Source organism: Hemitrygon akajei, chromosome 7 (genome assembly GCF_048418815.1).
Source record: "Hemitrygon akajei chromosome 7, sHemAka1.3, whole genome shotgun sequence".
Taxonomy (NCBI): domain Eukaryota; kingdom Metazoa; phylum Chordata; class Chondrichthyes; order Myliobatiformes; family Dasyatidae; genus Hemitrygon; species Hemitrygon akajei.
This window is the reverse complement of record NC_133130.1, coordinates 146,030,865-146,053,721: the sequence shown is the minus strand read 5'-3', so window position 1 is coordinate 146,053,721 and position 22,857 is coordinate 146,030,865. Positions and strand designations below refer to the sequence as shown.

The 22,857-nt window shown below is 47.1% G+C and overlaps 1 protein-coding gene across 1 annotated transcript in view; it reads right to left on the bottom strand.

The window, feature by feature from the left end:
• nsmfb (NMDA receptor synaptonuclear signaling and neuronal migration factor b) overlaps positions 1-22,857 on the bottom strand; it is a 75,962-nt gene that overhangs the window by 15,471 nt on the left and 37,634 nt on the right. The window contains exons 8-14 of the mRNA XM_073052205.1: positions 16,673-16,762; positions 14,039-14,163; positions 11,718-11,801; positions 7,941-7,974; positions 5,055-5,125; positions 4,097-4,176; positions 1,210-1,312 (exon numbers count right to left, since the gene is read on the bottom strand). Coding sequence (XP_072908306.1) covers positions 1,210-1,312; positions 4,097-4,176; positions 5,055-5,125; positions 7,941-7,974; positions 11,718-11,801; positions 14,039-14,163; positions 16,673-16,762 — 587 coding nt within the window. The remainder of the gene's footprint in view (positions 1-1,209; positions 1,313-4,096; positions 4,177-5,054; positions 5,126-7,940; positions 7,975-11,717; positions 11,802-14,038; positions 14,164-16,672; positions 16,763-22,857) is intronic.

Genomic DNA, 22,857 nt, shown 5'->3' with positions numbered 1-22,857 from the left:
AAATATAGCAAACATTAATTCAAACAAGAACCAGACTTCAGTTCTTAATGTACGTTGCAAGCAGTAATTAGTTTGAAGTTAAAAGGACACCTTTGCAAATAAACAGCACTGTCCGTGGAGCACAGGCTGGCCCACAGTAGGGTGTGGGGCTGCTGGCTGTGGCTTGCACCATGAAGTGACCATGAGATGTTCTCATATGCAACGTAGGACAAAGTGACCATGAGACATTCTTTTATGCAATGTAGGGCAACGAGGTTAATTGACCTACACCATTTTGCCTTGAGGTCAAGCTGGCAGACCAGACTGAAGTTGTCACTTAGCATATCAGTGATGATCACAGGTACCCTGCGTGGTCAAGGTATCATGGCATTCTACTGAGAGTGTCTCCAGAAGAGTGCTTGCTTGTGGTGATTATCAGCGTCTCTCTGGTATTTCAGATCACAGTTTAAAACACCATCAGCAGGCAAATCACAATATATCACGGTGCATAGTTTATTCCTCATCTCTCCTCTTGACATCTCTCCAGGAATCCACTCATCCAGTTTTCACATCTGTCTACTCGGTATAGTGATCCTACTTCCCCCGTGGGGCAACCTGGGAATCTGATCCAGTAAGGATTGAATGCAGGATTGTGAAGAGAGCATCTTGCCCTGCGAGACTTGCAATGGAGTGTTCACTCACTGTCTACGGCTGATCAAAACAGCAAGGAAGTCCCATGCTTTTGCCCCAGATTAATTAATGTGAAAAAGGAAGAATTGATGGCTCTGTTCTGAATGATATTTTTGATACTCTACACAATGCTAAATGTCATTTGTTACTAAGTCAGTTTCTTCTGTAGGATACATAAGAGACTGCAGATGCTGGAAGTCTGGAACATTACATAAAGTTGCTGGAGGAACTCAGCAGGTCAGGTAGCATCTATGGAGGAAAATTGATGTTCAATGTTTTAGGTCTTGATCTGTCTAGAGGAAGGGTCCCAACCAGAAATGCTGACTGCTCATTTACCCTCCACAGATGCTTCCTGCCCTGCTGAGTTCCTCCTGTGCCCTCATGTGTTCCTTCTGTTGAAATTTCATTAGAAAGTGCAAGGGCTGCCAGTTGGAGCCACCTTGTATCTGGGAACTGTTGCCCGAAGACACTGGGATTGCCAGGATACCTGGATGGCATGGACTCCACCCAAAGGATTGTCCGCCGCTCGGTGAGGCCTACCTTTTCTCCATTGGGGTTTCCTAGGACGTAGCAGCCCATTACATGGATCACATTTGGCTCGGGGTTAATCTTGCTCATCATCCTGCTGAGTCGCCTCCAAAACCTGCGCCGGACAAGACACAAAACTCTTGTCAGATGTTTCTGCTGCCGATCAGCAAACACAGACCCACCCTCCAAGAACCACACGTGGCGAGAGCACCAGCTTCTCGATTCCCATTTGGCCCAGAGAGAAAAACGCAGAAGGGCAGGCATCTGCAGTGCAACCCCTCACCTCAATCCACATCTTCGAGCCACCAATTCGCTGGCAGAATTCAGGGACGCAACTGGAAACCAACGCGCCCAAATGCAGTAAAGCTCTGATAATCTGTTATCTGATTGATCGGTAAATCCGATGGGTTTGCATCTGTTTCTGTCACTAGTAGGCAACATTATCCATGGACCTGGCCCGTGCTACAGGCCAGCTGCGTATCACTGGGAGTTTGAGCCAGAGTGTGAGGGATCCAGGGTGCTGACTGTATGTGTTTCTAGAACAGGAATTGGGATTGTGGGACCAGATGTGACACCGGAGCTCGAATTCAGAGCCAGAACTTGCTGGTCAAGATAAGATGAACCTGCAGTCTCTGTTGAGGTCATGGCTCCGAACTAGTTGTTCTTTAGGTTTGTAGGGATGATTTTGGAGAGGAATTAGGGATCTGGTTAGGGTTTAGAGACAGGGATGTGGGGGAATTAGAGGTCAGGCCAGAGCTTAAGCCTCCACTCAGCATTCACAGGCCAGCAATATGGACGTGGGACATCTGCAGTCGGGGTGTCGGGCTGGCAGCCCAGCGTGGACGAGGGTTGGTGGCAACCCCACCCGCATCCCCACAACAGGTCAGCGTGTTGTTGACGGGTTCTGGAACCAGAATTCCATACAGGCTGGAAGAAGGAGAGTTGGTGACCCTCTAAGTACGCAAATTGGCGTGACTGTAGTCCGAAGCCTGGTGTTCAGGTCCCAGCAGAGGTGAGTCTGCTGTTCAAGGCCTGGCGTTCATCCATCATCTTCGGCGAGCTCTGGGTCAATACCCAAGCTGGATCGGAAGTCGAGTGGTCAAGACCGGATGGCCGGAGCCCTGAGTCTGTGAACCTCTGCAAGTCTGCTGGGGAAGTCAAAGGCCCAATGTCTTTGAGTCCTTGACTCTGCTGGAGGCTGGAGGCTGAGGGCAGCCTCTCTTGGGGTTGGTGGACTGTGTATGTGGGTGGGAGAGAGGAACGGGGCTTGGTTTGCTGGTTGTCACTTGTTTTGTTTTGAAGCTCTGCCGAGCATTGTGGAAGTGCCACGTTAACGCCAGAGCGTACGATGACACTTACGGGATAGCCCCAAAACATCCTTCGGTGTTTCGGTTGCTAACGCAAACAATGTATTTCTCTGTGTGCTTCGATGTACACATGATAAATAAATCTGAACCTTGAATTTACAAGTTGAAACTCACTGCGTTCAGCTTCCCACACACTATTCAAACATACTGGTGCCATTCAGTTTCCCACTCCATTTAAAATCATTGTTTCCATTGGAAAAACGTATTATACCACTGAGTAACAATATAGAAATTAAATAAATGTGTGTGGGATACATAAGTAATATCTAACAGCCAAAAATCTGGATTATGATGGGTTATTGCAGTTTCAATGTGTCTGCTTTCAAGTTCAAGTTTATTATCATTCAGCCGTACACACATATACAGCCAAATGAAACAATGGTCCACTGGGACCAAGGTGAAAAACTCAGTACATATATCACATGAACATTAACACCATATTAACGGATAATAAAAATATTCTGTAGACGCATAAGCTAACATAAAGTGTATATGCCGCTTAGTTATATATACAACAGTATAAAGTGCATTTGAAACATACAACAGCATAATACTGATGGTACTGTCATAAGTACGGTAATGTGTACTGGGTGGTAGGAGAATGTTCAAGTGTCACAGTCTGGGTGAAGCAGCTGTTACCCAGGCTAACATTTCTGAAAGCCCTTCCAGGAAAGAAAGGCTTCAGTTACCAGAACCAGAGGTAGGACATCCGCCCCTGCGCGTGTGCTTGGTGACAGGATGGCTATTGTGGGATTCTGACCTCATTAACGATGAAGAATAGAGTTGTTTTTATGAATTACTTTCTCCGGCGTCTGCAAGACCACAAATGCCCGTGGTGTTTCATGTTGCCTCTGACATTGGAAGGGGATTTTCATTTTTAAATGCGGTGACTGTAGTGCAGTCGCTAAAAGAGTAAGGCAGATTAAATATAACTTTCAAAAAGGAAATCAGATATATTCTTAAAAAGGAGAAACCAGCAAGGCTCTAGGAAACATCTTTGTTCAAAAAGAGGTCTAAGGAATTGTCAGGTAATCCCCGGTTGTGGGGTGTTTTGAGGAAAACTGATTACAGAAAATGACAGCAGACACTTGGAAAACAGAAATCCAGCAGCGACTTGCCGGATTTTGACTAGCCCAATATAGATTTTGATCAGGTAACTGAGAAGGTTGAAGAGGCTACAGCTGATGCCATCTGCATGGAATTTTAGATGTTATTCTCCTTAATGCAGTCCCTCCAGCAGATTCTCATTGAGCCACGTGCCAGAACTACTGAGGGATGGATAAGACCCCTAGTAGGTTGTGGCTAGGATTGGCACTGGGATAATCTATAGGTGAACTTATTCTCCCTATAGTTTAAAACTAAATTGTTTTCTCTATCCAAGTCCACAGAAGGGTCTTCCACTTGAAACATTAGCTCCGTCTCTCTCTGCACAGCTGCTGACTGACCTGCTAAGTACTTCCAACACCATTTTTATTTCAGGTTTCCAAAAATCCTCAAGACTACAATTTGGATATGACATGAAAATGACTTACAGAATCAGATCCTCCTCCTTCTCCACCTTTGCAAAAGTGGCAACCTTGTTCTTCAGAAGGTACAAATGGCCAGGACCCCCCTATCAAAAAAGCATAGAACCCATCATTACATAAAGTGTTGCTGTGGCAACAGCATATTTGCATCACTTTACTATAACATGCCTTGTGAAGAAATGATCAATTATTGAAGACAATTTCACAAGATATGTTGACCCAGGCATACAGAAATGCACATTTTTTTGGGAAATTTTATTAATGTCTTCAATCTCAGGATGTTGACATCATGCGAAATTCCAGTCCTGTCTTAACTGTCCACAAACGCCCGTGGACGTGAAGGGACGTGAAGTCACATAGAAGTCAAATTAGATATTGATGGCAGATTTCCTTCCCTGGAGAACAATATCGAGCGAGATGGATTTTACTCGACTTTCATGGTCACCATTATTGAGACTAGATTTTGTTTTTAAAATTTCAGATTTATTTAACTGCTTGAATTGGAACTCTGCTCTCTTGATCAATATTCCAGGAAACTTGCACAAGAATCAAACGCTATATTGAGAAGCGAAGTGGGAATAGGTGAAGGAGGGAAAGGCAAACAGAACAAGATCTAAGGTTTGGACTATATTGTAATAGAATCAATTTAATACCCCAACCCCACCAACAGAGATGGCAGAGGGAGAGGGAGGAGTATGTGGGTGTATGAGGGATGCGATGCTTGCAGCATATCCTGCAGGTCTTTAACAAAGTGAGGGAGCAGTCAGTGAAACAGCAAAGAGCAGAAATGGTCTCCAGCCCAATAAACGGCAGAGGCACAGTCCAGTCCGAGAGGGCAAAACTCTACAATGGATCTGAGCTCCCACTCCTCTCATAAAAGGGCCTGACTAATGACACTCCAAGACTGACTCATAATCATAGGACATCAAACTGATAAGTAGAGCGGTCAATCGCACAGCATCACCTGACAGAAGATCAGCAGCTTCCAGATCTTGCAGCCCCGGCGATAGGTGGTCAGCTTCCTCTCAATCTCCTCTGTGAGGAAACAAACATGGCTTCAGATTAGATCAGCTTTATTTGTCACGTCTACATCGAAACAGCCAATGAAACGTGTTGCTTACGCCAGCAACCGACACAGTCTGAGGATGCGTTGGGGGGCAGCCTGCAAATGTCACCATGCTTCCAGTGCCAACATAGCGTGCCAAAAAGCTACCCACCCACACACCTTTCGAACAGACAAACTCCTTGTGGTGGGATGAACCCCAATTGCTGGCACTGCAAAGCATTACACTAACTGCTAAGCTACTGTGCCACCCTTACACTCATAGCACTGTGAGTAAGGCTCCAAACTACCACGCATAAAGAGGGAATTTGCTTGTGGATCTTGGGGAGGAGGTAGAAGCAGGCTGTAAGTGGCTGAGGCTTTTGTGGAGGAGTGGGTGTGGAAGATGGTGTCATCAGAACAAATACAAGGCAGCTCGAGGAATAGGGAATAGAATGGAGGCTGCCAGAGCAGAAGAATGTGTGGGTGTCTGTGTACATGAAGGATACTGGCACCCAGCCTATTAACTGATATGGAGATAGAGTGTTGAGTAAAGAAAGAGAAGGACTGCGTGAAATGGAGCGCAGGATGCAAACTGGGAGCAAAGACATTGACCTTTCCTAGTTCTGTACAAGGAAGCAGCACTGATACAGTCATCAATGCACTAGGAGAAGGCTTGAGGAAATCTGAGCCACATATACACTCAGTGGCCACTTTATTAGGTAGCTCTGTAACACCTGTGTGTTAATCTAACCAGCCAATCATGTGAAAGCAACTCAATGCATAAAAGCATGCAGACCTGGTCAAGAGGTTCAGCTGTATCACAGACCAAACATCAAAATGGGGAAGAAATGTGATCTAAGTCACTTTGACATTTGAATGATTGCTGGTGCCAGATGGAGTGATTTGAGTATCTCAGGAACTGCTGATCTCCTGGGATGTTCCTGCACAACAGTTATCTCGAGTTTACGAGAGTGGTGTGAAAAACAACAAAAAATCCAGTGAGCACCAATTCTGCGGTCAAAAGCACTTTGTTAATGAAAGAGATCGGAGGAGGATGGCCAAACTGGTTCAAGCTGACAGGAAGGCAACAGTAATTCAAATAACAACATGTTACAACAGTGACACAGAAGAGCATCTCTGAACACCACATATCAAGCTTTGAAGTGGATGGACTACAGTAGGAGAAGATCACACCGGGTTCTACTCCTGCACTTAATAAAGTAGCCACTGAGCGTGTGTCCCATGTACATGCACAAGAGTCAGGGGTGGCCTGGACACATCTGTGTTCGCATAACTACCTCTGAGTTGAAGAAAGAGAGTAGAGTTGAAGGGTCAATTGTTCAACATGAAGAAGAGTTCAGCCAAGTAAAGGAAGATTCTATTGTAAGGTGACCATTTGGGCTCTCTGGCCATCCTGGTGTAAGATGGAAATGTAGAGAGACTGGATTGGTGGAAATGACCTGTCTGGAACCAGGAAACAGTAAACCATCAAAGTGGTATATGACATCAAAGGTGCTATGGAAGTAAGTGGGAAGAGACTAGACAAAGGGGCATAGAGTTGAGGTGAGAAGAAATAAGATTTGTGGGATGGTGCGAGGATGATGGGTCTATCAGGGCAGCCCCATTTGTGGATCTCGAGGAGGATACAAACACAAGCTTGGTTGATGGACGATGAGGCAGGAGACTGACTGAAGGACTGAGAGATGAGAGTGACGAGCTCTAAAGAAACTGAGATCAGAGACTGTCTGGGAGACAATGATCTAATGTTTATTGGTGGGGTTGTGGTCCAGGGGAAGTTGTGAAAAGGTGTCACAGAACTGGCAAAGAGTACCTGTGGGGCTGAGGTCAGTTTGCCAACTGGTGACGCTACCATAAAGCAATAAACCTGATCTATCTACTCCAGCAAACTGACGCACCTCTTGACCAATCAGAAGCAGGTTATTCACCCCCTTCCCGCCCACTGCCTCACAGTGCCCAGTGTTTGTGACCGATGGAGGGGCTAGAAGTCACCTCTCTAGGAGATCTGGTGGGGATTGGAACAGCTGAAACATTGCAACATAATTTTTTACAGAGAACAAACTCTGAAATGAATGGAATCTGAGCAGGGTGAACTTCGGTTTAAAAAAATGTTTTGCATTTTCACTGCATCCTCAGATCATCCCCAATCAACTTGCAGCCAACTGAGTGCACTGAGGTGCTGCATCTGTGATCATTCAGAACAGAGGCATTTTAAATTCACATGGCACTTGACACTGATTCCACAATTTGTTTTAGTGCTTTTGGTTGAGGGATGAACTTTGGGCAGAACACCAGTGAGATCCCTCCAGAAGACCTTAAGGGGTAGGACCAGAACTAGGCCATACAGCCCATTGAGTCTGCGCTGCCATTTCATAATGGCCGACCCATTTTTCCACTCAACCCTATTCTCCTGCCTTCGTTCACGTCCTGGCTAATCAAGACCTATCAGTCTCTGTCTTAAATACACCTAATGATTTGGTCTCCACAGTTTTCTGAGGCAACAAGTTCCCCAAATTCACCAGTCTCTGGCTAAAGAAATAACTCTTCATCTCCGTTCTAAATGGACTCCTCTCTATTTGCACCTGCTACTCCTCTTCCACACTGTTCCTCGGAGTCTTTTTACATCCGCTGGAGATGGAGCCCTCAGCCATGTATAATAACTATTTCACCCCAAAATGTACCATATCTTTCTAGATCATTTCAGGATCTAACTTAAGGCAAAGTGAATCTTTAAATGCTCTGGCCAACAGTGGCTTCAACAACCACTTAAGCCTAGAGTTCACTCACCTACGATATCATCAAATGTAGCATGTTCATGGTCCTGTTGGAGAAATGAAAGGCACTGTTAACCCTTTAAACATTTATTACCTTCTAGCCACACCTTCACCTGCCTTGGATATGTTCTATCCTTCAGCAGGTGTAAGTGGCCATGGTGAAATATCAAATCTTCAGTCCCTACTGACTGGAAATTAATATCCTTCATATTGCTTTTATGATTATTGTTGTTATATATTTTATCTTTACTTAGCTCAAGCTGGTAAAACCTGAGGTAGGAGCATAGTGAAGCACACTCGTTTCTCAATTGCTGGAAACTTCTGGACTATTCTAGTGGTATTGTGGCTTTCTGGAGATTTACATAAATATTGCTGCATAGGCTTAATTGTTTAATACTACTGTGTAGTGACTTTGGGACGATACCAGTTGTAGTTAATACTATTGGGACAATGCATACCCTGTTCATGTTCCATTGTCTTTCAATTTCTTCTTTTAGTTCAGCATATTTCTGGTGGTTTTCACTTACTGATCTCTGATGTTGTGTGAATTTGAAATGGCCGTATCTATTAAGTGAGCTATTCTTGCTTGTTTATCCTGTAATATTATATCTGGACAGTCATTATGGATTGTCCTATCTGTGATAATGGATCTGTTGTAGTATAACCTGCAAGGATTCTGACTCTAAAACTGGATCAGACTTGTATTTATAGTAAGGTATAAGGTCTTTTATCAGTTTCTATTTTAAAGTAAGATTTTGGTGAATGATGTTTGCCATTTGACTGTGCCTAGGTAAGTAATCAGATTGAGTTAAATTGCTGCAGGATCCTGTAATGTGTTGGATGACTTCTGATTTCTCTTGGAATTTTCTGCATTTATCATCTTGAATTTGTATTACGTATTTTTAATGTTTTTGTGTTAACCACCTGGTCCCGTATTGCCACAAGGAACCCCTCTGTTTCTGAGATGAAGTCTCCAACTCTGAGCCAGGCGTTCAGCACTCCCTGCTCAGATCGAGGAGGGTCATGTCCTTCCACTGGTTAACTTTTTCCTCCTGTAGTGATAATTTCTTCACTTTTCAGGGTGTGCTTTCATTTATGTTAAGTGGTGTGTAGTTCTTAACAAAATTGCATATGCTCACACAGAGTGCTAAACCCTGTTTTCGTTGATCAAAATATATCCTTTGAAGTTTTATCTGACTGTTGTGTAAATTTTTAATGTCTGTTATTCCTCTTTTTCCTTCAGTCCTAGGTGATGTGAATCTAGACGTGCTTGAGAGTACATAGTGTTTGCATTTGTCATTTCGGGTCTTATTTTCCTTTGTAAATTTTCCAGATTGGTTTCAAACCAAGATATTATGCCAAAAGAATACATTAATATGGGTATAGCAAAAGCATTTATTGCCTTTGTTATATTTTTACTGTTGAGCTCTGTTTGGCAGATTTTCTTAAGCCTTAAAGTCAATTCTGTCAAAAATGTTCCCTTTATTGCACTATGATCTACTTTTTTTGCTTTTTGATATCCCAGATATTTATCTAAGTTTCATATTCATCCATCGGTTGTATTGTATCCTGCTGCTTTGTTTTACATTCTACGACCTCTATTGCACCTTTCTTTATGGTTAATGTTCTGCACTTATCTAGTCTAAAGTTCATGTTAGTATCTTTTGAAAATAGTTCTATTATTTAAATTAACTGTTTTAGCTTTACAGATGTAGGAACATAATTTCAAATCATCCATGTACATAAGGTGTGTCAATATATAATTTGTTTGGTCATTTCTGATTTGTACTCTATTTTCGCCTGATTCAGTAAATTAGAGAGCAGATTTAAAGCTAGACAAAACCATAGAGGGTTTAGAGAGTCACCCTGAATAATGCCTCAGTTTATTTTGACAACAGTGGTTGTTTTTTTTTGGTTGTTAATAGATAGGGTGATTACAGTATGCCAATGCTTCATCAGATGTTGAAGGAATTTCACAATTATTGGGTGTAGTTTATATATATTAAGAACTTCCATTAACCATGAGTGTTGGACAGAATCAAATGCTCTTTGGTAGTCGATATAACAGAATGAAAGATTTCTGCTTTTCTACTGAGCTTGAGTTAGAATTACAGAACCTATTGTCAGTTGTTCTTTACATTCTTTCTACTCTTCTGTAAGTATATTGTGGCTATCTAAGTGAGTGGTGATTAGTTGCAAGATGCATGATGTTGCAAATTTATATATAGTTTGTAAACAAGTAATGGGATGATATTTTGATGGGTCATTTGTGATTTTTCCTTTAGGTAAAATATATGTTTTACCTTCTGTCAAGAATTTGGGCCCTTTTCAGGATTTTTGAGAGGTTTGTTGATATGTATTAATATGTTTTATTATTATTATTTGCATATGTACTGAGTCACAGTGGAAAACTTGTCTTGCATAGCATCTGTACAGATCAATTCACTATAACACTGCACTGAGGTAGTACAAGGTAAATCAACAACAGAGTTCAGAGAAAACATAGACGGTAAGGTGCGAAGTCACATTGAGGTAGATTGTGAGGTCAAGAGTTTGACTATTGTCAAGAAGTCTTTTTGCCACTTAGGATGGTGATGATCCACAAATGGCAACGAATTTAAACTCAATTAATTAAATCAATTCTGGAATTGAAGAGCTAATATTAATAGTGGGAATCCAAAAACTTATGTCTCCCAGGGAAGGAACCATGTCGCTTCCACTATGTGACTCTAGACCCAAGGCAGAGATTCTTATCTTCTCTCTGAAATAGCTTGGCAAGCCACTCTGTTTAGGCGGGAAGGTAAGAACGTAATAAAAGTGAAGATCATACGTCCATGATTGAATAGAGAACAAAGGTTTGAATACAGCCCCAATTATTCTACCAGAGCTCTAACAAAGTACTTTGTACTGTCCCGGCCTGGTTTCTGCAAGTCAAGTCTCTGATTTTCATTTATTCCTGGGTTCGGCTCAGTGCTGTTGGCCCAGGTCATCTGCACAGGCCTGGATGTTAATGCACATTGTACAGAGTGCATTACGTGGGGAAGTTCTTGGCTATGGATTCCAAGGTACAGGACACTGGTGTCAGGCAACATGATCTCAGATCTGGTGGAGATGGATGGCAGGGAAAATTGTGATTTTAGTCAGGGAGTTAGGGTATTAGGGACAAGAGGTTAGGAGTGGGTAATAACACTGGGCTTCAGGGGGGAGGGAGTACACAATGGGGCTCTATACTTCCTGGATCATGTGCACTGATTTTCTCAGCACTAACTTTCAAAAGAAAATTAGTGAAATACTCAATCATGAACAAGAGAAAATCTGCAGATGCCGGAAATCTGAGCAACACACAAAAAGTGCTGGAGGAACTCAGCAAGCCAGGCAGCATCTAGGAAAAGAGTAGAGTTGAAGTTCCGACCTGTACTCTTTTCCGTGATGCTGCCTGGCCTGCTGAGTTCCTCCAGCATTTTGTGTGTATTGCTTGGAGAAATACTCATTCTGCATAACCACAAGGATTGCAGGGAACAATGTGGAGTGGGAAAAATTGAAGAGGTTGGACAGCATTTTCAGATGACCTTCTCCTATCTAATAAACAAAAAAGTCGATATACATAAATTTTAAATGGCTATATCATTTTTTTTCCCCCACAGGAACTGCTTACACGGTGTCCTTGAGGTTCATCCAGAATTCCTGGAGACTGTGGGTTTTTAGTCCTAATCCATTCAGGCGTGAAATATTCCCCTTGACTAAAACAGCCAGAAGAGTGGAAAGCAAATGTCCGAAAATCTTTACTCACATAAAGGATGGGGATGACGGAGGGGTCATCCTTGCGGATTATGGTCGGAATGTACTCTGCCTTGGGAACCTTGGATGAAATAAGCTGCAAACAAAAGAAGATAATTATTTGAGGTGGAGGCAGACAACATTGCAAATGCTGGAATCTGAAAGCAACACACAAAACACTGCAGGAACTCAATGGGTCAGGCAACATCTGTGGAGGGAAATGCAACACTCTCTGAACACTTTGTTCTTTGTTGATCTAATTATATTTTCATTCTTGTAAAAATTATGTATGATTTGTTTATATATATCTTGTGAATGCTGCTTATATGATGCTCTGTGCTTGTGATGCTGCTGCCTCTTCCTCATTCCAGCTGTGCATTCATGTACTTGTGTATGTGATAATAAACTTGACTGTAAAAAATGTCGTTCCCCAAAATAACTGGCTGGATTGTAATCTTTTTGTTGCTCATCAGCAATAGGCTAATCGAAGATGATTGGCAGCATACTGAACCAATGACAGGTAGGCTAAGTAGATGAGCAGAAAGAGTTCCCAATTCCAGCTTAACTACTGCCAGCAAAAATCAGAAGATGCTGGAAATACTCAGCAGATCAAGCTGCATCAGTGCAGTAAGTATCTTACATCAAAGCTGTAAACAAGAGAAAATCTGCAGATGCTGGAAATCCAAGCAACACACACAAAATGCTGGAGGAACTCAGCAGGCCAGGCAGCATCTATGGAAAAAAGTACAGTCGACGTTTTGGGCCGAAACCCTTCAGAGTCCTGCCGAAGGGCCTCGGCCCAAAACGTCGCCTGTACTTCTTTCCATAGATGCTGCCCGGCCTGCTGAGTCCCTCCCGCATTTTATGTTTGTTGCTGGGATCGTTCATAGGTTTTAGGATTACGCCTGCAAGATGAACAGAGGTACCTCCCAAAGCAATCATCCAATCTGCATTTGTTCTCTTCAGTGTAAGGCCGCATTGTAAACACTGATTGCAGTTCAGTGGATTGGAAGTAGTACAGTGAATTGCTGCTTCAGTTGGAAGAGACTGTTGGATCCCTGCTGGGCGGAAAGGAAAGAGGTATTGCCCCTCCTCTGGTTGCATGGGAAAGTCCTGTAGGATGAGGAACAGTAAGAGAGGACAGAATAGTGGTCCATGGACTCACAAAGAGTGTAATCCCTTTGAAATGCTGAGAGAGGAGTTCATGAGGTGGAATCTAGTTGGAGCTGGCAGAAATTGCAGAGGCTCGTGAGGTGGAAGGTGAGGATGAGCAATCTCTGTCCAGTGGGTGAAAGGGTGAGGAAATAGATGTGATGTGATTTGAGTGCTCTGTCCACAATAGGAGAGGAGAAACCATAATTAAGAGAGAATTAAGACCCTCTTTATTCCTGCCTCTATTTCTTGGTCATCTTTATTGTCTCCTTCAACAATTCTGTCATTCGATCACTGAGGCCTTCTACTCCCTCCACTTTTGTGCTCTCTGCCTTATCCTCTGTAACCTTAAACTTGTTCTACCTTTAATTTTTCCCATTTCTGACGAAAGATCATCAACATTTTCTGCACAGATAATCTGATTATTTCCAATGCCTGTAGTTTTATTTTAAATTTCTAGCATCTGCGGTATTTTGCTTTCAGTCTCTGCTCTCAGCATCACATCCACCCATGTGAGGATTGGACGTAGGGCCACTAGGCCCGATCTGTCGCGTTGGCAACAGTTTTACTGCCCGGGTTCAACGATGACATGTGTTTATATAACACCTTTAGCTTTGGCAAAGCTCCAAAAAAACTGTAACCAAACACCCAAAACCAGCAAGGCAACAGACCAAAATCTTAAGTCAAAAATGTAATGCGTGCTTTAAGGGAAAGAAGCAGTAAGATTTAGGAAGGGAATTCCAGAGCTTAGGACTTGAGCAGCGGAAGGCCTGGTGAGCAATAACAGAGATGCAGAAGCCAGATGGGTGCAAGGTTATCAAAAGGTTCAGGAAGGTTACAGAACCAGGAAGGTGGAGAATTTTAACAAGAAGTTATGTGTTGGATTGGAAGCGTATGGAGAGCGGTGGACAGTGAAAAACGAATAAATGGGAGCAGACTGAGGGCATTCAACCCTTCCTCCTACTTTCACAGTCAATTCGATCTTTAGCTCACGGCTGTTAGATGCCAGGACTTGGTATGAGATATTAACCGTGGTATCACTCAGAAGAAAAGGTGTGAGAGTTGAATCCAGGCCATTATTGCAGGACAGCTTTTGAGCTGACATAATTATGTGAATTAACTGGCTTGGGCTAGTCAAAAACTTCAAATGGCCGCTGAACGTTCCCTCATTGAAAACCTTACCATAATCTTGGGCGGAACAAAGTCTTCACCGTCGCACGACAGCAGCTCCAACTCCTTCTCTGCCTCCCAGCTGAGATCGTCAAAGTCATCATCCAAAGCAGCGCACAGGCTCTGCAGCTCGTGACCTGGTGTGACGCAAAAAGGGAGATCAGGCAGTGATTACCATGGAGACCTAGGCAGTGTTCCAACAGTGCAGTCTTTTGAATAAGTATTTCATAAAAACACACTGTCGGGGCTGAGTTCAAAAGACGCCCCATCTGTTACTTGGGCGTTATGTGTCTTCATTACGCGTGACAATGTGAACCTCTCACGAGGAGATGCCGCTGCAGGGACCCCTGTGGAAAGGAGTGAGCTGAGGCACTGAAGCTGTTCAGGAAGCAGGATTATCAGATCACTTCAGGGGCTGACTTCAGAAAGCAGATGCCACTCACACAACATGGTATCTCCTCTCGTAATTCCATTAACTCCAGAGCGTAAATCATAATTAGGTGTCAAGCTAATGAGCGGGAACGAATGAGGTTGTATGGGAGCCCAACATTTAGAGGAGCCTGAATAAAGCAGAGTTGGATGAAATTGTCCCAATTTGTACGAATCAGTCCTATTTCACCATAACTGCCTTTAATTTTAATTATTGTCACTTAATTTTAATTATTGAGATACAGCACAGAATTTGCAAACCCCCCCCACACATACACCCTTTGAGCCACGCCACCCAGCAATCCCCTGATTAATCTGAGCCTAATTACGGGACAATTTACAATGACCAATTAACCTACCAACCAGTACGTCTTTGGACTGTGGGAAGAAACCAGAGCACCCTGAGGAAACACACACACACGGCCACAAGGAGGACGTGCAAACACCTCACAGGCAGTGGCGGGAAATGAACCTGGGTCACCTGCACCGAAAAGCATTTGTGCTAACCACTACACCACGGTGCCACCCCAACATCTGCTTTCTGTATCAATCAATAACACATCACTATTTTCTCTGCTGCTCGTCAGATGACGGACATCTACAGAAACGTAGATGCTCTGGTACCATCTAATCCTCTCAGAGACCAAGCAAGGTGTAAGATAAATTTGCTTTATACTGTCTGAATATTGACCCCCAACTTGGTATAATGTGAGGTGTACCATCAGGGGACTCCTGTGCACCTACAATTCCATTGCTTCATAATATTATATGGCTTCCTTTTATAGTCCTCTATTCACAAAATTCCAGGGCAGTTCCATATGTGCTAGAAACTGCCTTTTCACACATTTCTAGGTCAATTTGGAGCTGATCAGTTGCCACAGTAAATCTCCCTCCCTCAATGCTTTCCCTGCAAGTGTCACTAGCAGAAGATGCATCAGATGCCAGTGGAAATGGTGGATGCAGGGTTGATTTTAACCTTTAAAGGAAGTCTGGGTAAGTACATGGATGGGAGGGTTATGAATGGCTATGGTCCAGGTGGAGATTGATGCGACTAGGCAAAATAATAGTTCAGCATGGGCTAGATGGGCCAAATGGCCTGTTTCTATACTGTAGTGCTCTATGACTCTAAATACAATAAATTCCATTTGCACGGTCCCATCAACTAATTACCACACTACCAAATGGTGCAGATCTCCTCCCAGTTTCCCGGAATCTATTCCCAAGTGTTTCCTTTGCACTTTGCTGTAATTGCTGTGGCATTTGGACTGTGCTCCTGTTGACCCGGCCTTCTGTAGAGAAAGCCTGATGAAGCCCAACCTTGTTGTCTTACAATTCAACCTGGGCTCAGGGACCGTAGTAACATAACTTTGAACAGCAATTTAAAACAAAACACCTGAGATTCCACCCCCTCCCCCCCGAGAAGTTAATGTTAAACCGGGAGAGGTGTGCGGTTGGTGATTTGGTTAACCTTCATCAGATCAAACAACTTACACTTTGCATTTCTTGATGACATAGAAGGAAGTCATTCAGTCAATGCCAGCTTTGATTGAGCCACTGTAATAATCCCATTCCCTTATTTAATTCCCTGAACCCAATCTCTTTCTCTCTCTCTCTCTCTCTCTCTCTCTCTCTCTCTCACACATACCGCAGATTCTGCCATTGCCCACCCACACCCGGGGCAATTTAAGGTAGCCATTGAACTCACCAAGCAGCACATTTTTGCAATGTTTAAGGGAAACAGTGCACCTGAGGGAAGCCCATGTACTTGCAGGGACAACAGGCAAACTCCACACAGTGCACTTCTGTGAGGCAGCAGTACCACCCACTGCACCTCTCTGCTGCCCTTAATCTTAACCTTGTTTACAACCTCTTCTGCATTAATAGATGGACTTAAGACACAATTTTACACCTAACAGCTGTGGAAGCTATAATGACCCTTTTTATGTTTGCAGATATCTTAACTTCTTTTAACTTATCCTGTATAAAAGGCTAATTAATTCTTACAAGTTAAGATCCCACAAGCTGCTAATTAAATCAACTCTCAAATAAGCCACTTGAGGGAGAGATGCCAGCCAGGAAATTTGAGAGAGCTCGTGGTTCTTTTAAGACCATGTTACTAGGCTGACGACGACACTACCAGCCTGAATAACAAACCCATAAACTCCTGAAGGAAAGGAAAGGAAACTAATCGATATAAAAAGTTACTGGTGAACCTACTATCACGGGGGTCACACATCAGATCGGACTTCACTGGTGTGGGGTCACTCCAGGAGCGACCTAAATTTTTCTCTTGTCGCTCAGAGAAACCTGTAAAAAGGTGTGAAATGTACCATGTTATTGATAATCAATGTATAAAACACAACATTAGTACCATTGAGTCATACAGCATGGAAGTAGGCCATTCAGCCCAAGTGGTCCATGCTGACCATGGCTCCCACCTAAGCTAGTCTCATTTCCCCATGTCTGCAGATCAGGGGTTCCCAGACCCCTCGGTTAATGGCATAAGAAAGACTGGGAGTTCCTGCTCTAAACATTTCCTATCTATATACCTGCCTTGTTAATGTAGCTGCCTCGAACACTTCCTCTGGCAGCTCATTCCATATACCAACCACCCCAGATGTAAAAAAGTTGCCCCTTGGTTCCAATTAAATCTTTCCCCTCTTACGTTATGTTTATGCCTTCTAGTTCTTGACTCTACAACTCCAGGAAAAAGGCCAAATCAAGCATTCAAGTGAAAATGAAATAATGTAACTACTTCAACAAGCTTGGAGCTACGAAGGATTTGAAGGTGTGGACTATCATCTTGAATGTTACAATGAAAATGAAGATTTGGAGGATGCAATAGTCAAAAATTGTATGAAGGCAGTCCATTATCTGCACCAGGAATCCGCATTAATTTTGTTTATTTACAGTCAATCAAAAGAAGGCGGCAGTGTGTAGGTACACTAGGTGAATTCCTCCATCAATAATAACTAAAACACAGTTTTATGTGCTGTAGTAGTATTGATGGTGTTCTAATTTGTCTGCATTTCATTTAAATACATAATTTGTTACTCAGCTAAATGGTAGCTTGTCTTTTTCTATGCCTCTATAACTATTGTGGGCCAGCTGGTGGTGTAGTGGCATCAGCACTGGACTTCAAGACAGAGATCAAACCCAGCCCACTCCCAACCTGGGCAGCAACAGTATCTGCACGGAAGAGAGGGCTGGCAATCTACTTCCATACGGACCCTAAGGTCCATGAATTCACAAAGGGACAGACTTGACTTAACGACTGAACAACAATAACTATTGTACTTCAATGAAACTTTGGCTGATTGGGGTAGCCTCTTAATTGGGCCAAAATGCACTTGTCCTGATGTGTCCCAATTAGCCGGAATCCACGGTATATGTATATATTGCTCATCTCATGTTGGAATCTTGCTGTGCACCTATCGTATCCCAGTTCTGTGGCGGGAATCCCTAGCCCTCCAAAACATGTGTTCTATTTATTTGAGGATTCATGTGTCTTCCTGTGTCTTTTCGTCCATGACTGGCAGAAGGCTCCTCAGTCTTGAGGCTCAGGGGGAAGTGTCGGTCTGATTAAGCTCCCATCAATGCGGGGACTTCTGCTGCGATCAGTCGCAAAGTACGACTTGGGGTCTGAGGAAACACGTTGGGAATGAGCTAGCTGTTGCCCAGCAACGGTGCTTCAGGAGCAGCCTCTCCATTAAGATCACAAGCAGAAAGACCCACAATTTAATGGAAGCTTACTGCGCAATCCGCAGGAGACAAGACTGTCCAAAGCTTCCCTTCCCCACAAGGGCTGAAGATAGTTGTTCAGGCCTCACCGGCTCTGGCCTCAGCCTTCTGTGGCTCTCCTCTGAGCTGCCTGCACACCTTCACACACTGAGTAACCAGGGGATGAGGCCATGGACCAGGGAATGAGGTTAGTGGCTGAGGGGAGAGTTACAGACTGTGGGAAGAGACTGGGATTCGCAGGGAGAGATCAGTGACCGTGGACAGGGTTCAGTAATCGTGGGGATGGGTCAGTGACCGTGGATGGGGGTCAGTGACCGTGGACGGGGTTCAGTACTCGTGGGGAGGGGTCAGTGACCGTGGACGGGGTTCAGTACTCGTGGGGAGGGGTCAGTGACCGTGGACGGGGTTCAGTAATCGTGGGGATGGGTCACTGACCGTGGACGGGGTTCAGTAGTCGTGGGGAGTAGTCAGTTCTGGAGGGAGGGGTCAGTGACCGTGGACGGGGTTCAGTAGTCATGGGGAGGGGTCAGTGACCGTGGACGGGGTTCAGTAGTCGTGGGGAGGGGTCAGTGACCGTGGACAGGGTTCAGTAATCGTGGGGAGTAGTCAGTTCTGGGGGGAGGGGTCAGTGACCGTGGACGGGGTCAGTAATCGTGGGGAGGGGTCAGTGACTGTGGACGGGGTTCAGTAGTCGTGAGAAGGGGTCAGTGACCGTGGACGGGGTTCAGTAATAGTGGGGAGTAGTCAGTTCTGGGGGGAGGGGTCAGTGACCGTGGACGGGGTTCAGTAATCGTGGGGAGGGGTCAGTGACCGTGGACGGGGTTCAGTAATCGTGGGGAGGGGTCAGTGACCGGGGACAGGGTTTAGTAATCGTGGGGAGGGATCAGTGACCGTGGACAGGGTTCAGTAATCGTGTGGAGGGGTCAGTGACCGTGGACGGGGTTCAGTAATCGTGGGGAGGGGTCAGTGACCGTGGACGGGGTTCAGTAATCGTGGGGAGGGGTCAGTGACCGGGGACAGGGTTTAGTAATCGTGGGGAGGGATCAGTGACCGTGGACAGGGTTCAGTACTCGTGGGGAGGGGTCAGTGACCGTGGATGGGGTTCAGTACTCGTGGGGAGGGGTCAGTGACCGTGGACGGGGTTCAATAATCGTGGGGAGGGGTCAGTGACCGTGGACGGGGTTCAGTAATCGTGGGGAGTAGTCAGTTCTGGGGGGAGGGGTCAGTGACCGTGGACGGGGTTCAGTAATCGTGGGGAGGGGCCAGTGACCGTGGACAGGGTTCAGTAGTCGTGGGGAGGGGTCAGTGACCGTGGACGGGGTTCAGTAATCGTGGGGAGAGGTCAGTGACCGTGGACGGGGTTCAGTACTCGTGGGGAGGGGTCAGTGACCGTGGACGGGGTTCAGTAATCGTGGGGAGGGGTCAGTGACCGTGGACGGGGTTCAGTAATCGTGGGGAGTAGTCAGTTCTGGGGGGAGGGGTCAGTGACCGTGGGGAGGGTTCAGTAATCGTGGGGAGGGGTCAGTGACCGTGGACGGGGTTCAGTAATCGTGGGGAGGGGTCAGTGACCGTGGACAGGGTTCAGTAATCGTGGGGATGGGTCACTGACCGTGGACGGGGTTCAGTAATCGTGGGGAGGGGTCACTGACCGTCGACGGGGTTCAGTAGTTGTGGGGAGGGGTCAGTGACCGTGGACGGGGTTCAGTAATCGTGGGGAGGGGTCAGTGACCGTGGACGGGGTTCAGAAATCGTGGGGAGGGGTCAGTGACCGTGGACAGGGTTCAGTAGTCGTGGGGAGGGGTCAGTGACCATGGACGGGGTTCAGTAATCGTGGGAAGGGGTCAGTGACCGTGGACAGGGTTCAGTAGTCGTGGGGAGGGGTCAGTGACCGTGGACAGGGTTCAGAACTCGTGGGGAGGGGTCACTGACCGTGGACGGGGTTCAGTAGTCGTGGGGAGTGGTCACTGTCCGTGGACGGGGTTCAATAATCGTGGGGAGGGGTCACTGACCGTGGACAGGGTTCAGTAGTCGTGGGGAGGGGTCAGTGACCGTGGACGGGGTTCAGTAATCTTGGGGAGGGGTCAGTGACCGTGGACGGGGTTCAGTAGTCGTGGGGAGGGGTCAGTGACCGTGGACAGGGTTCAGTACTCGTGGGGAGGGGTCAGTGACCGTGGACGGGGTTCAGTAATCGTGGGGAGGGGTCAGTGACCGTGGACAGGGTTCAGTAGTCGTGGGGAGGGGTCAATGACCGTGGACAGGGTTCAGTAATCGTGGGGAGGGGTCAGTGACCGTGGACGGGGTTCAGTAATCGTGGGGAGGGGTCAGTGACCGTGGACGGGGTTCAGTAGTCGTGGGGAGGGGTCAGTGACCGTGGACGGGGTTCAGTACTCGTGGGGAGGGGTCAGTGACCGTGGACGGGGTTCAGTACTCGTGGGGAGGGGTCAGTGACCGTGGACGGGGTTCAGTAATCGTGGGGAGTGGTCAGTGACCGTGGACGGGGTTCAGTACTCGTGGGGAGGGGTCACTGACCGTGGACGGGGTTCAGTAGTCGTGGGGAGAGGTCAGTGCCCGTGGACAGGGTTCAGTAATCATGGGGAGGGGTCAGTGACCGTGGACGGGGTTCAGTAATCGTGGGGAGGGGTCAGTGACCGTGGACGGGGTTCAGTAGTCGTGGGGAGGGGTCAGTGACCGTGGACGGGGTTCAGTAATCGTGGGGAGGGGTCAGTGACCGTGGACGGGGTTCAGTACTCGTGGGGAGGGGTCAGTGACCGTGGACAGGGTTCAGTAGTCGTGGGGAGGGGTCAATGACCGTGGACAGGGTTCAGTAGTCGTGGGGAGGGGTCAGTGACCGTGGACGGGGTTCAGTAGTCGTGGGGAGGGGTCAGTGACCGTGGACGGGGTTCAGTAGTCGTGGGGAGGGGTCAGTGACCGTGGACAGGGTTCAGTAGTCGTGGGGAGGGGTCAGTGACCGTGGACGGGGTTCAGTAATCGTGGGGAGGGGTCAGTGACCGTGGACGGGGTTCAATAATCGTGGGGAGGGGTCAGTGACCGTGGACGGGGTTCAGTAATCGTGGGGAGGGGTCAGTGACCGTGGACGGGGTTCAATAATCGTGGGGAGGGGTCAGTGACCGTGGACGGGGTTCAGTAATCGTGGGGAGGGGTCAGTGACCGTGGACGGGGTTCAGTAATCGTGGGGAGGGGTCAGTGCCCGTGGACAGGGTTCAGTAGTCGTGGGGAGGGGTCAGTGACCGTGGACGGGGTTCAGTAATCGTGGGGAGGGGTCAGTGACCGTGGACGGGGTTCAGTAATCGTGGGGAGGGGTCAGTGACCGTGGACGGGGTTCAGTAGTCGTGGGGAGGGGTCAGTGACCGTGGACGGGGTTCAGTAGTCGTGGGGAGGGGTCAGTAACCGTGGACAGGGTTCAGTAGTCGTGGGGAGGGGTCAGTGACCGTGGACGGGGTTCAGTAGTCGTGGGGAGGGGTCAGTGACCGTGGACGGGGTTCAGTAATCGTGGGGAGGGGTCAGTGACCGTGGACGGGGTTCAGTAATCGTGGGGAGGGGTCAGTGACCGTGGACGGCGTTCAGTAATCGTGGGGAGGGGTCAGTGACCGTGGACGGGGTTCAGTAGTCGTGGGGAGGGGTCAGTGACCGTGGACGGGGTTCAGTACTCGTGGGGAGGGGTCAGTGACCGTGGACGGGGTTCAGTACTCGTGGGGAGGGGTCAGTGACCGTGGACGGGGTTCAGTAATCGTGGGGAGTGGTCAGTGACCGTGGACGGGGTTCAGTACTCGTGGGGAGGGGTCACTGACCGTGGACGGGGTTCAGTAGTCGTGGGGAGAGGTCAGTGCCCGTGGACAGGGTTCAGTAATCATGGGGAGGGGTCAGTGACCGTGGACGGGGTTCAGTAATCGTGGGGAGGGGTCAGTGACCGTGGACGGGGTTCAGTAGTCGTGGGGAGGGGTCAGTGACCGTGGACGGGGTTCAGTAATCGTGGGGAGGGGTCAGTGACCGTGGACGGGGTTCAGTAGTCGTGGGGAGGGGTCAGTGACCGTGGACAGGGTTCAGTAGTCGTGGGGAGGGGTCAATGACCGTGGACAGGGTTCAGTAGTCGTGGGGAGGGGTCAGTGACCGTGGACGGGGTTCAGTAGTCGTGGGGAGGGGTCAGTGACCGTGGACGGGGTTCAGTAGTCGTGGGGAGGGGTCAGTGACCGTGGACAGGGTTCAGTAGTCGTGGGGAGGGGTCAGTGACCGTGGACGGGGTTCAGTAATCGTGGGGAGGGGTCAGTGACCGTGGACGGGGTTCAATAATCGTGGGGAGGGGTCAGTGACCGTGGACGGGGTTCAGTAATCGTGGGGAGGGGTCAGTGACCGTGGACGGGGTTCAATAATCGTGGGGAGGGGTCAGTGACCGTGGACGGGGTTCAGTAATCGTGGGGAGGGGTCAGTGACCGTGGACGGGGTTCAGTAATCGTGGGGAGGGGTCAGTGCCCGTGGACAGGGTTCAGTAGTCGTGGGGAGGGGTCAGTGACCGTGGACGGGGTTCAGTAATCGTGGGGAGGGGTCAGTGACCGTGGACGGGGTTCAGTAATCGTGGGGAGGGGTCAGTGACCGTGGACGGGGTTCAGTAGTCGTGGGGAGGGGTCAGTGACCGTGGACGGGGT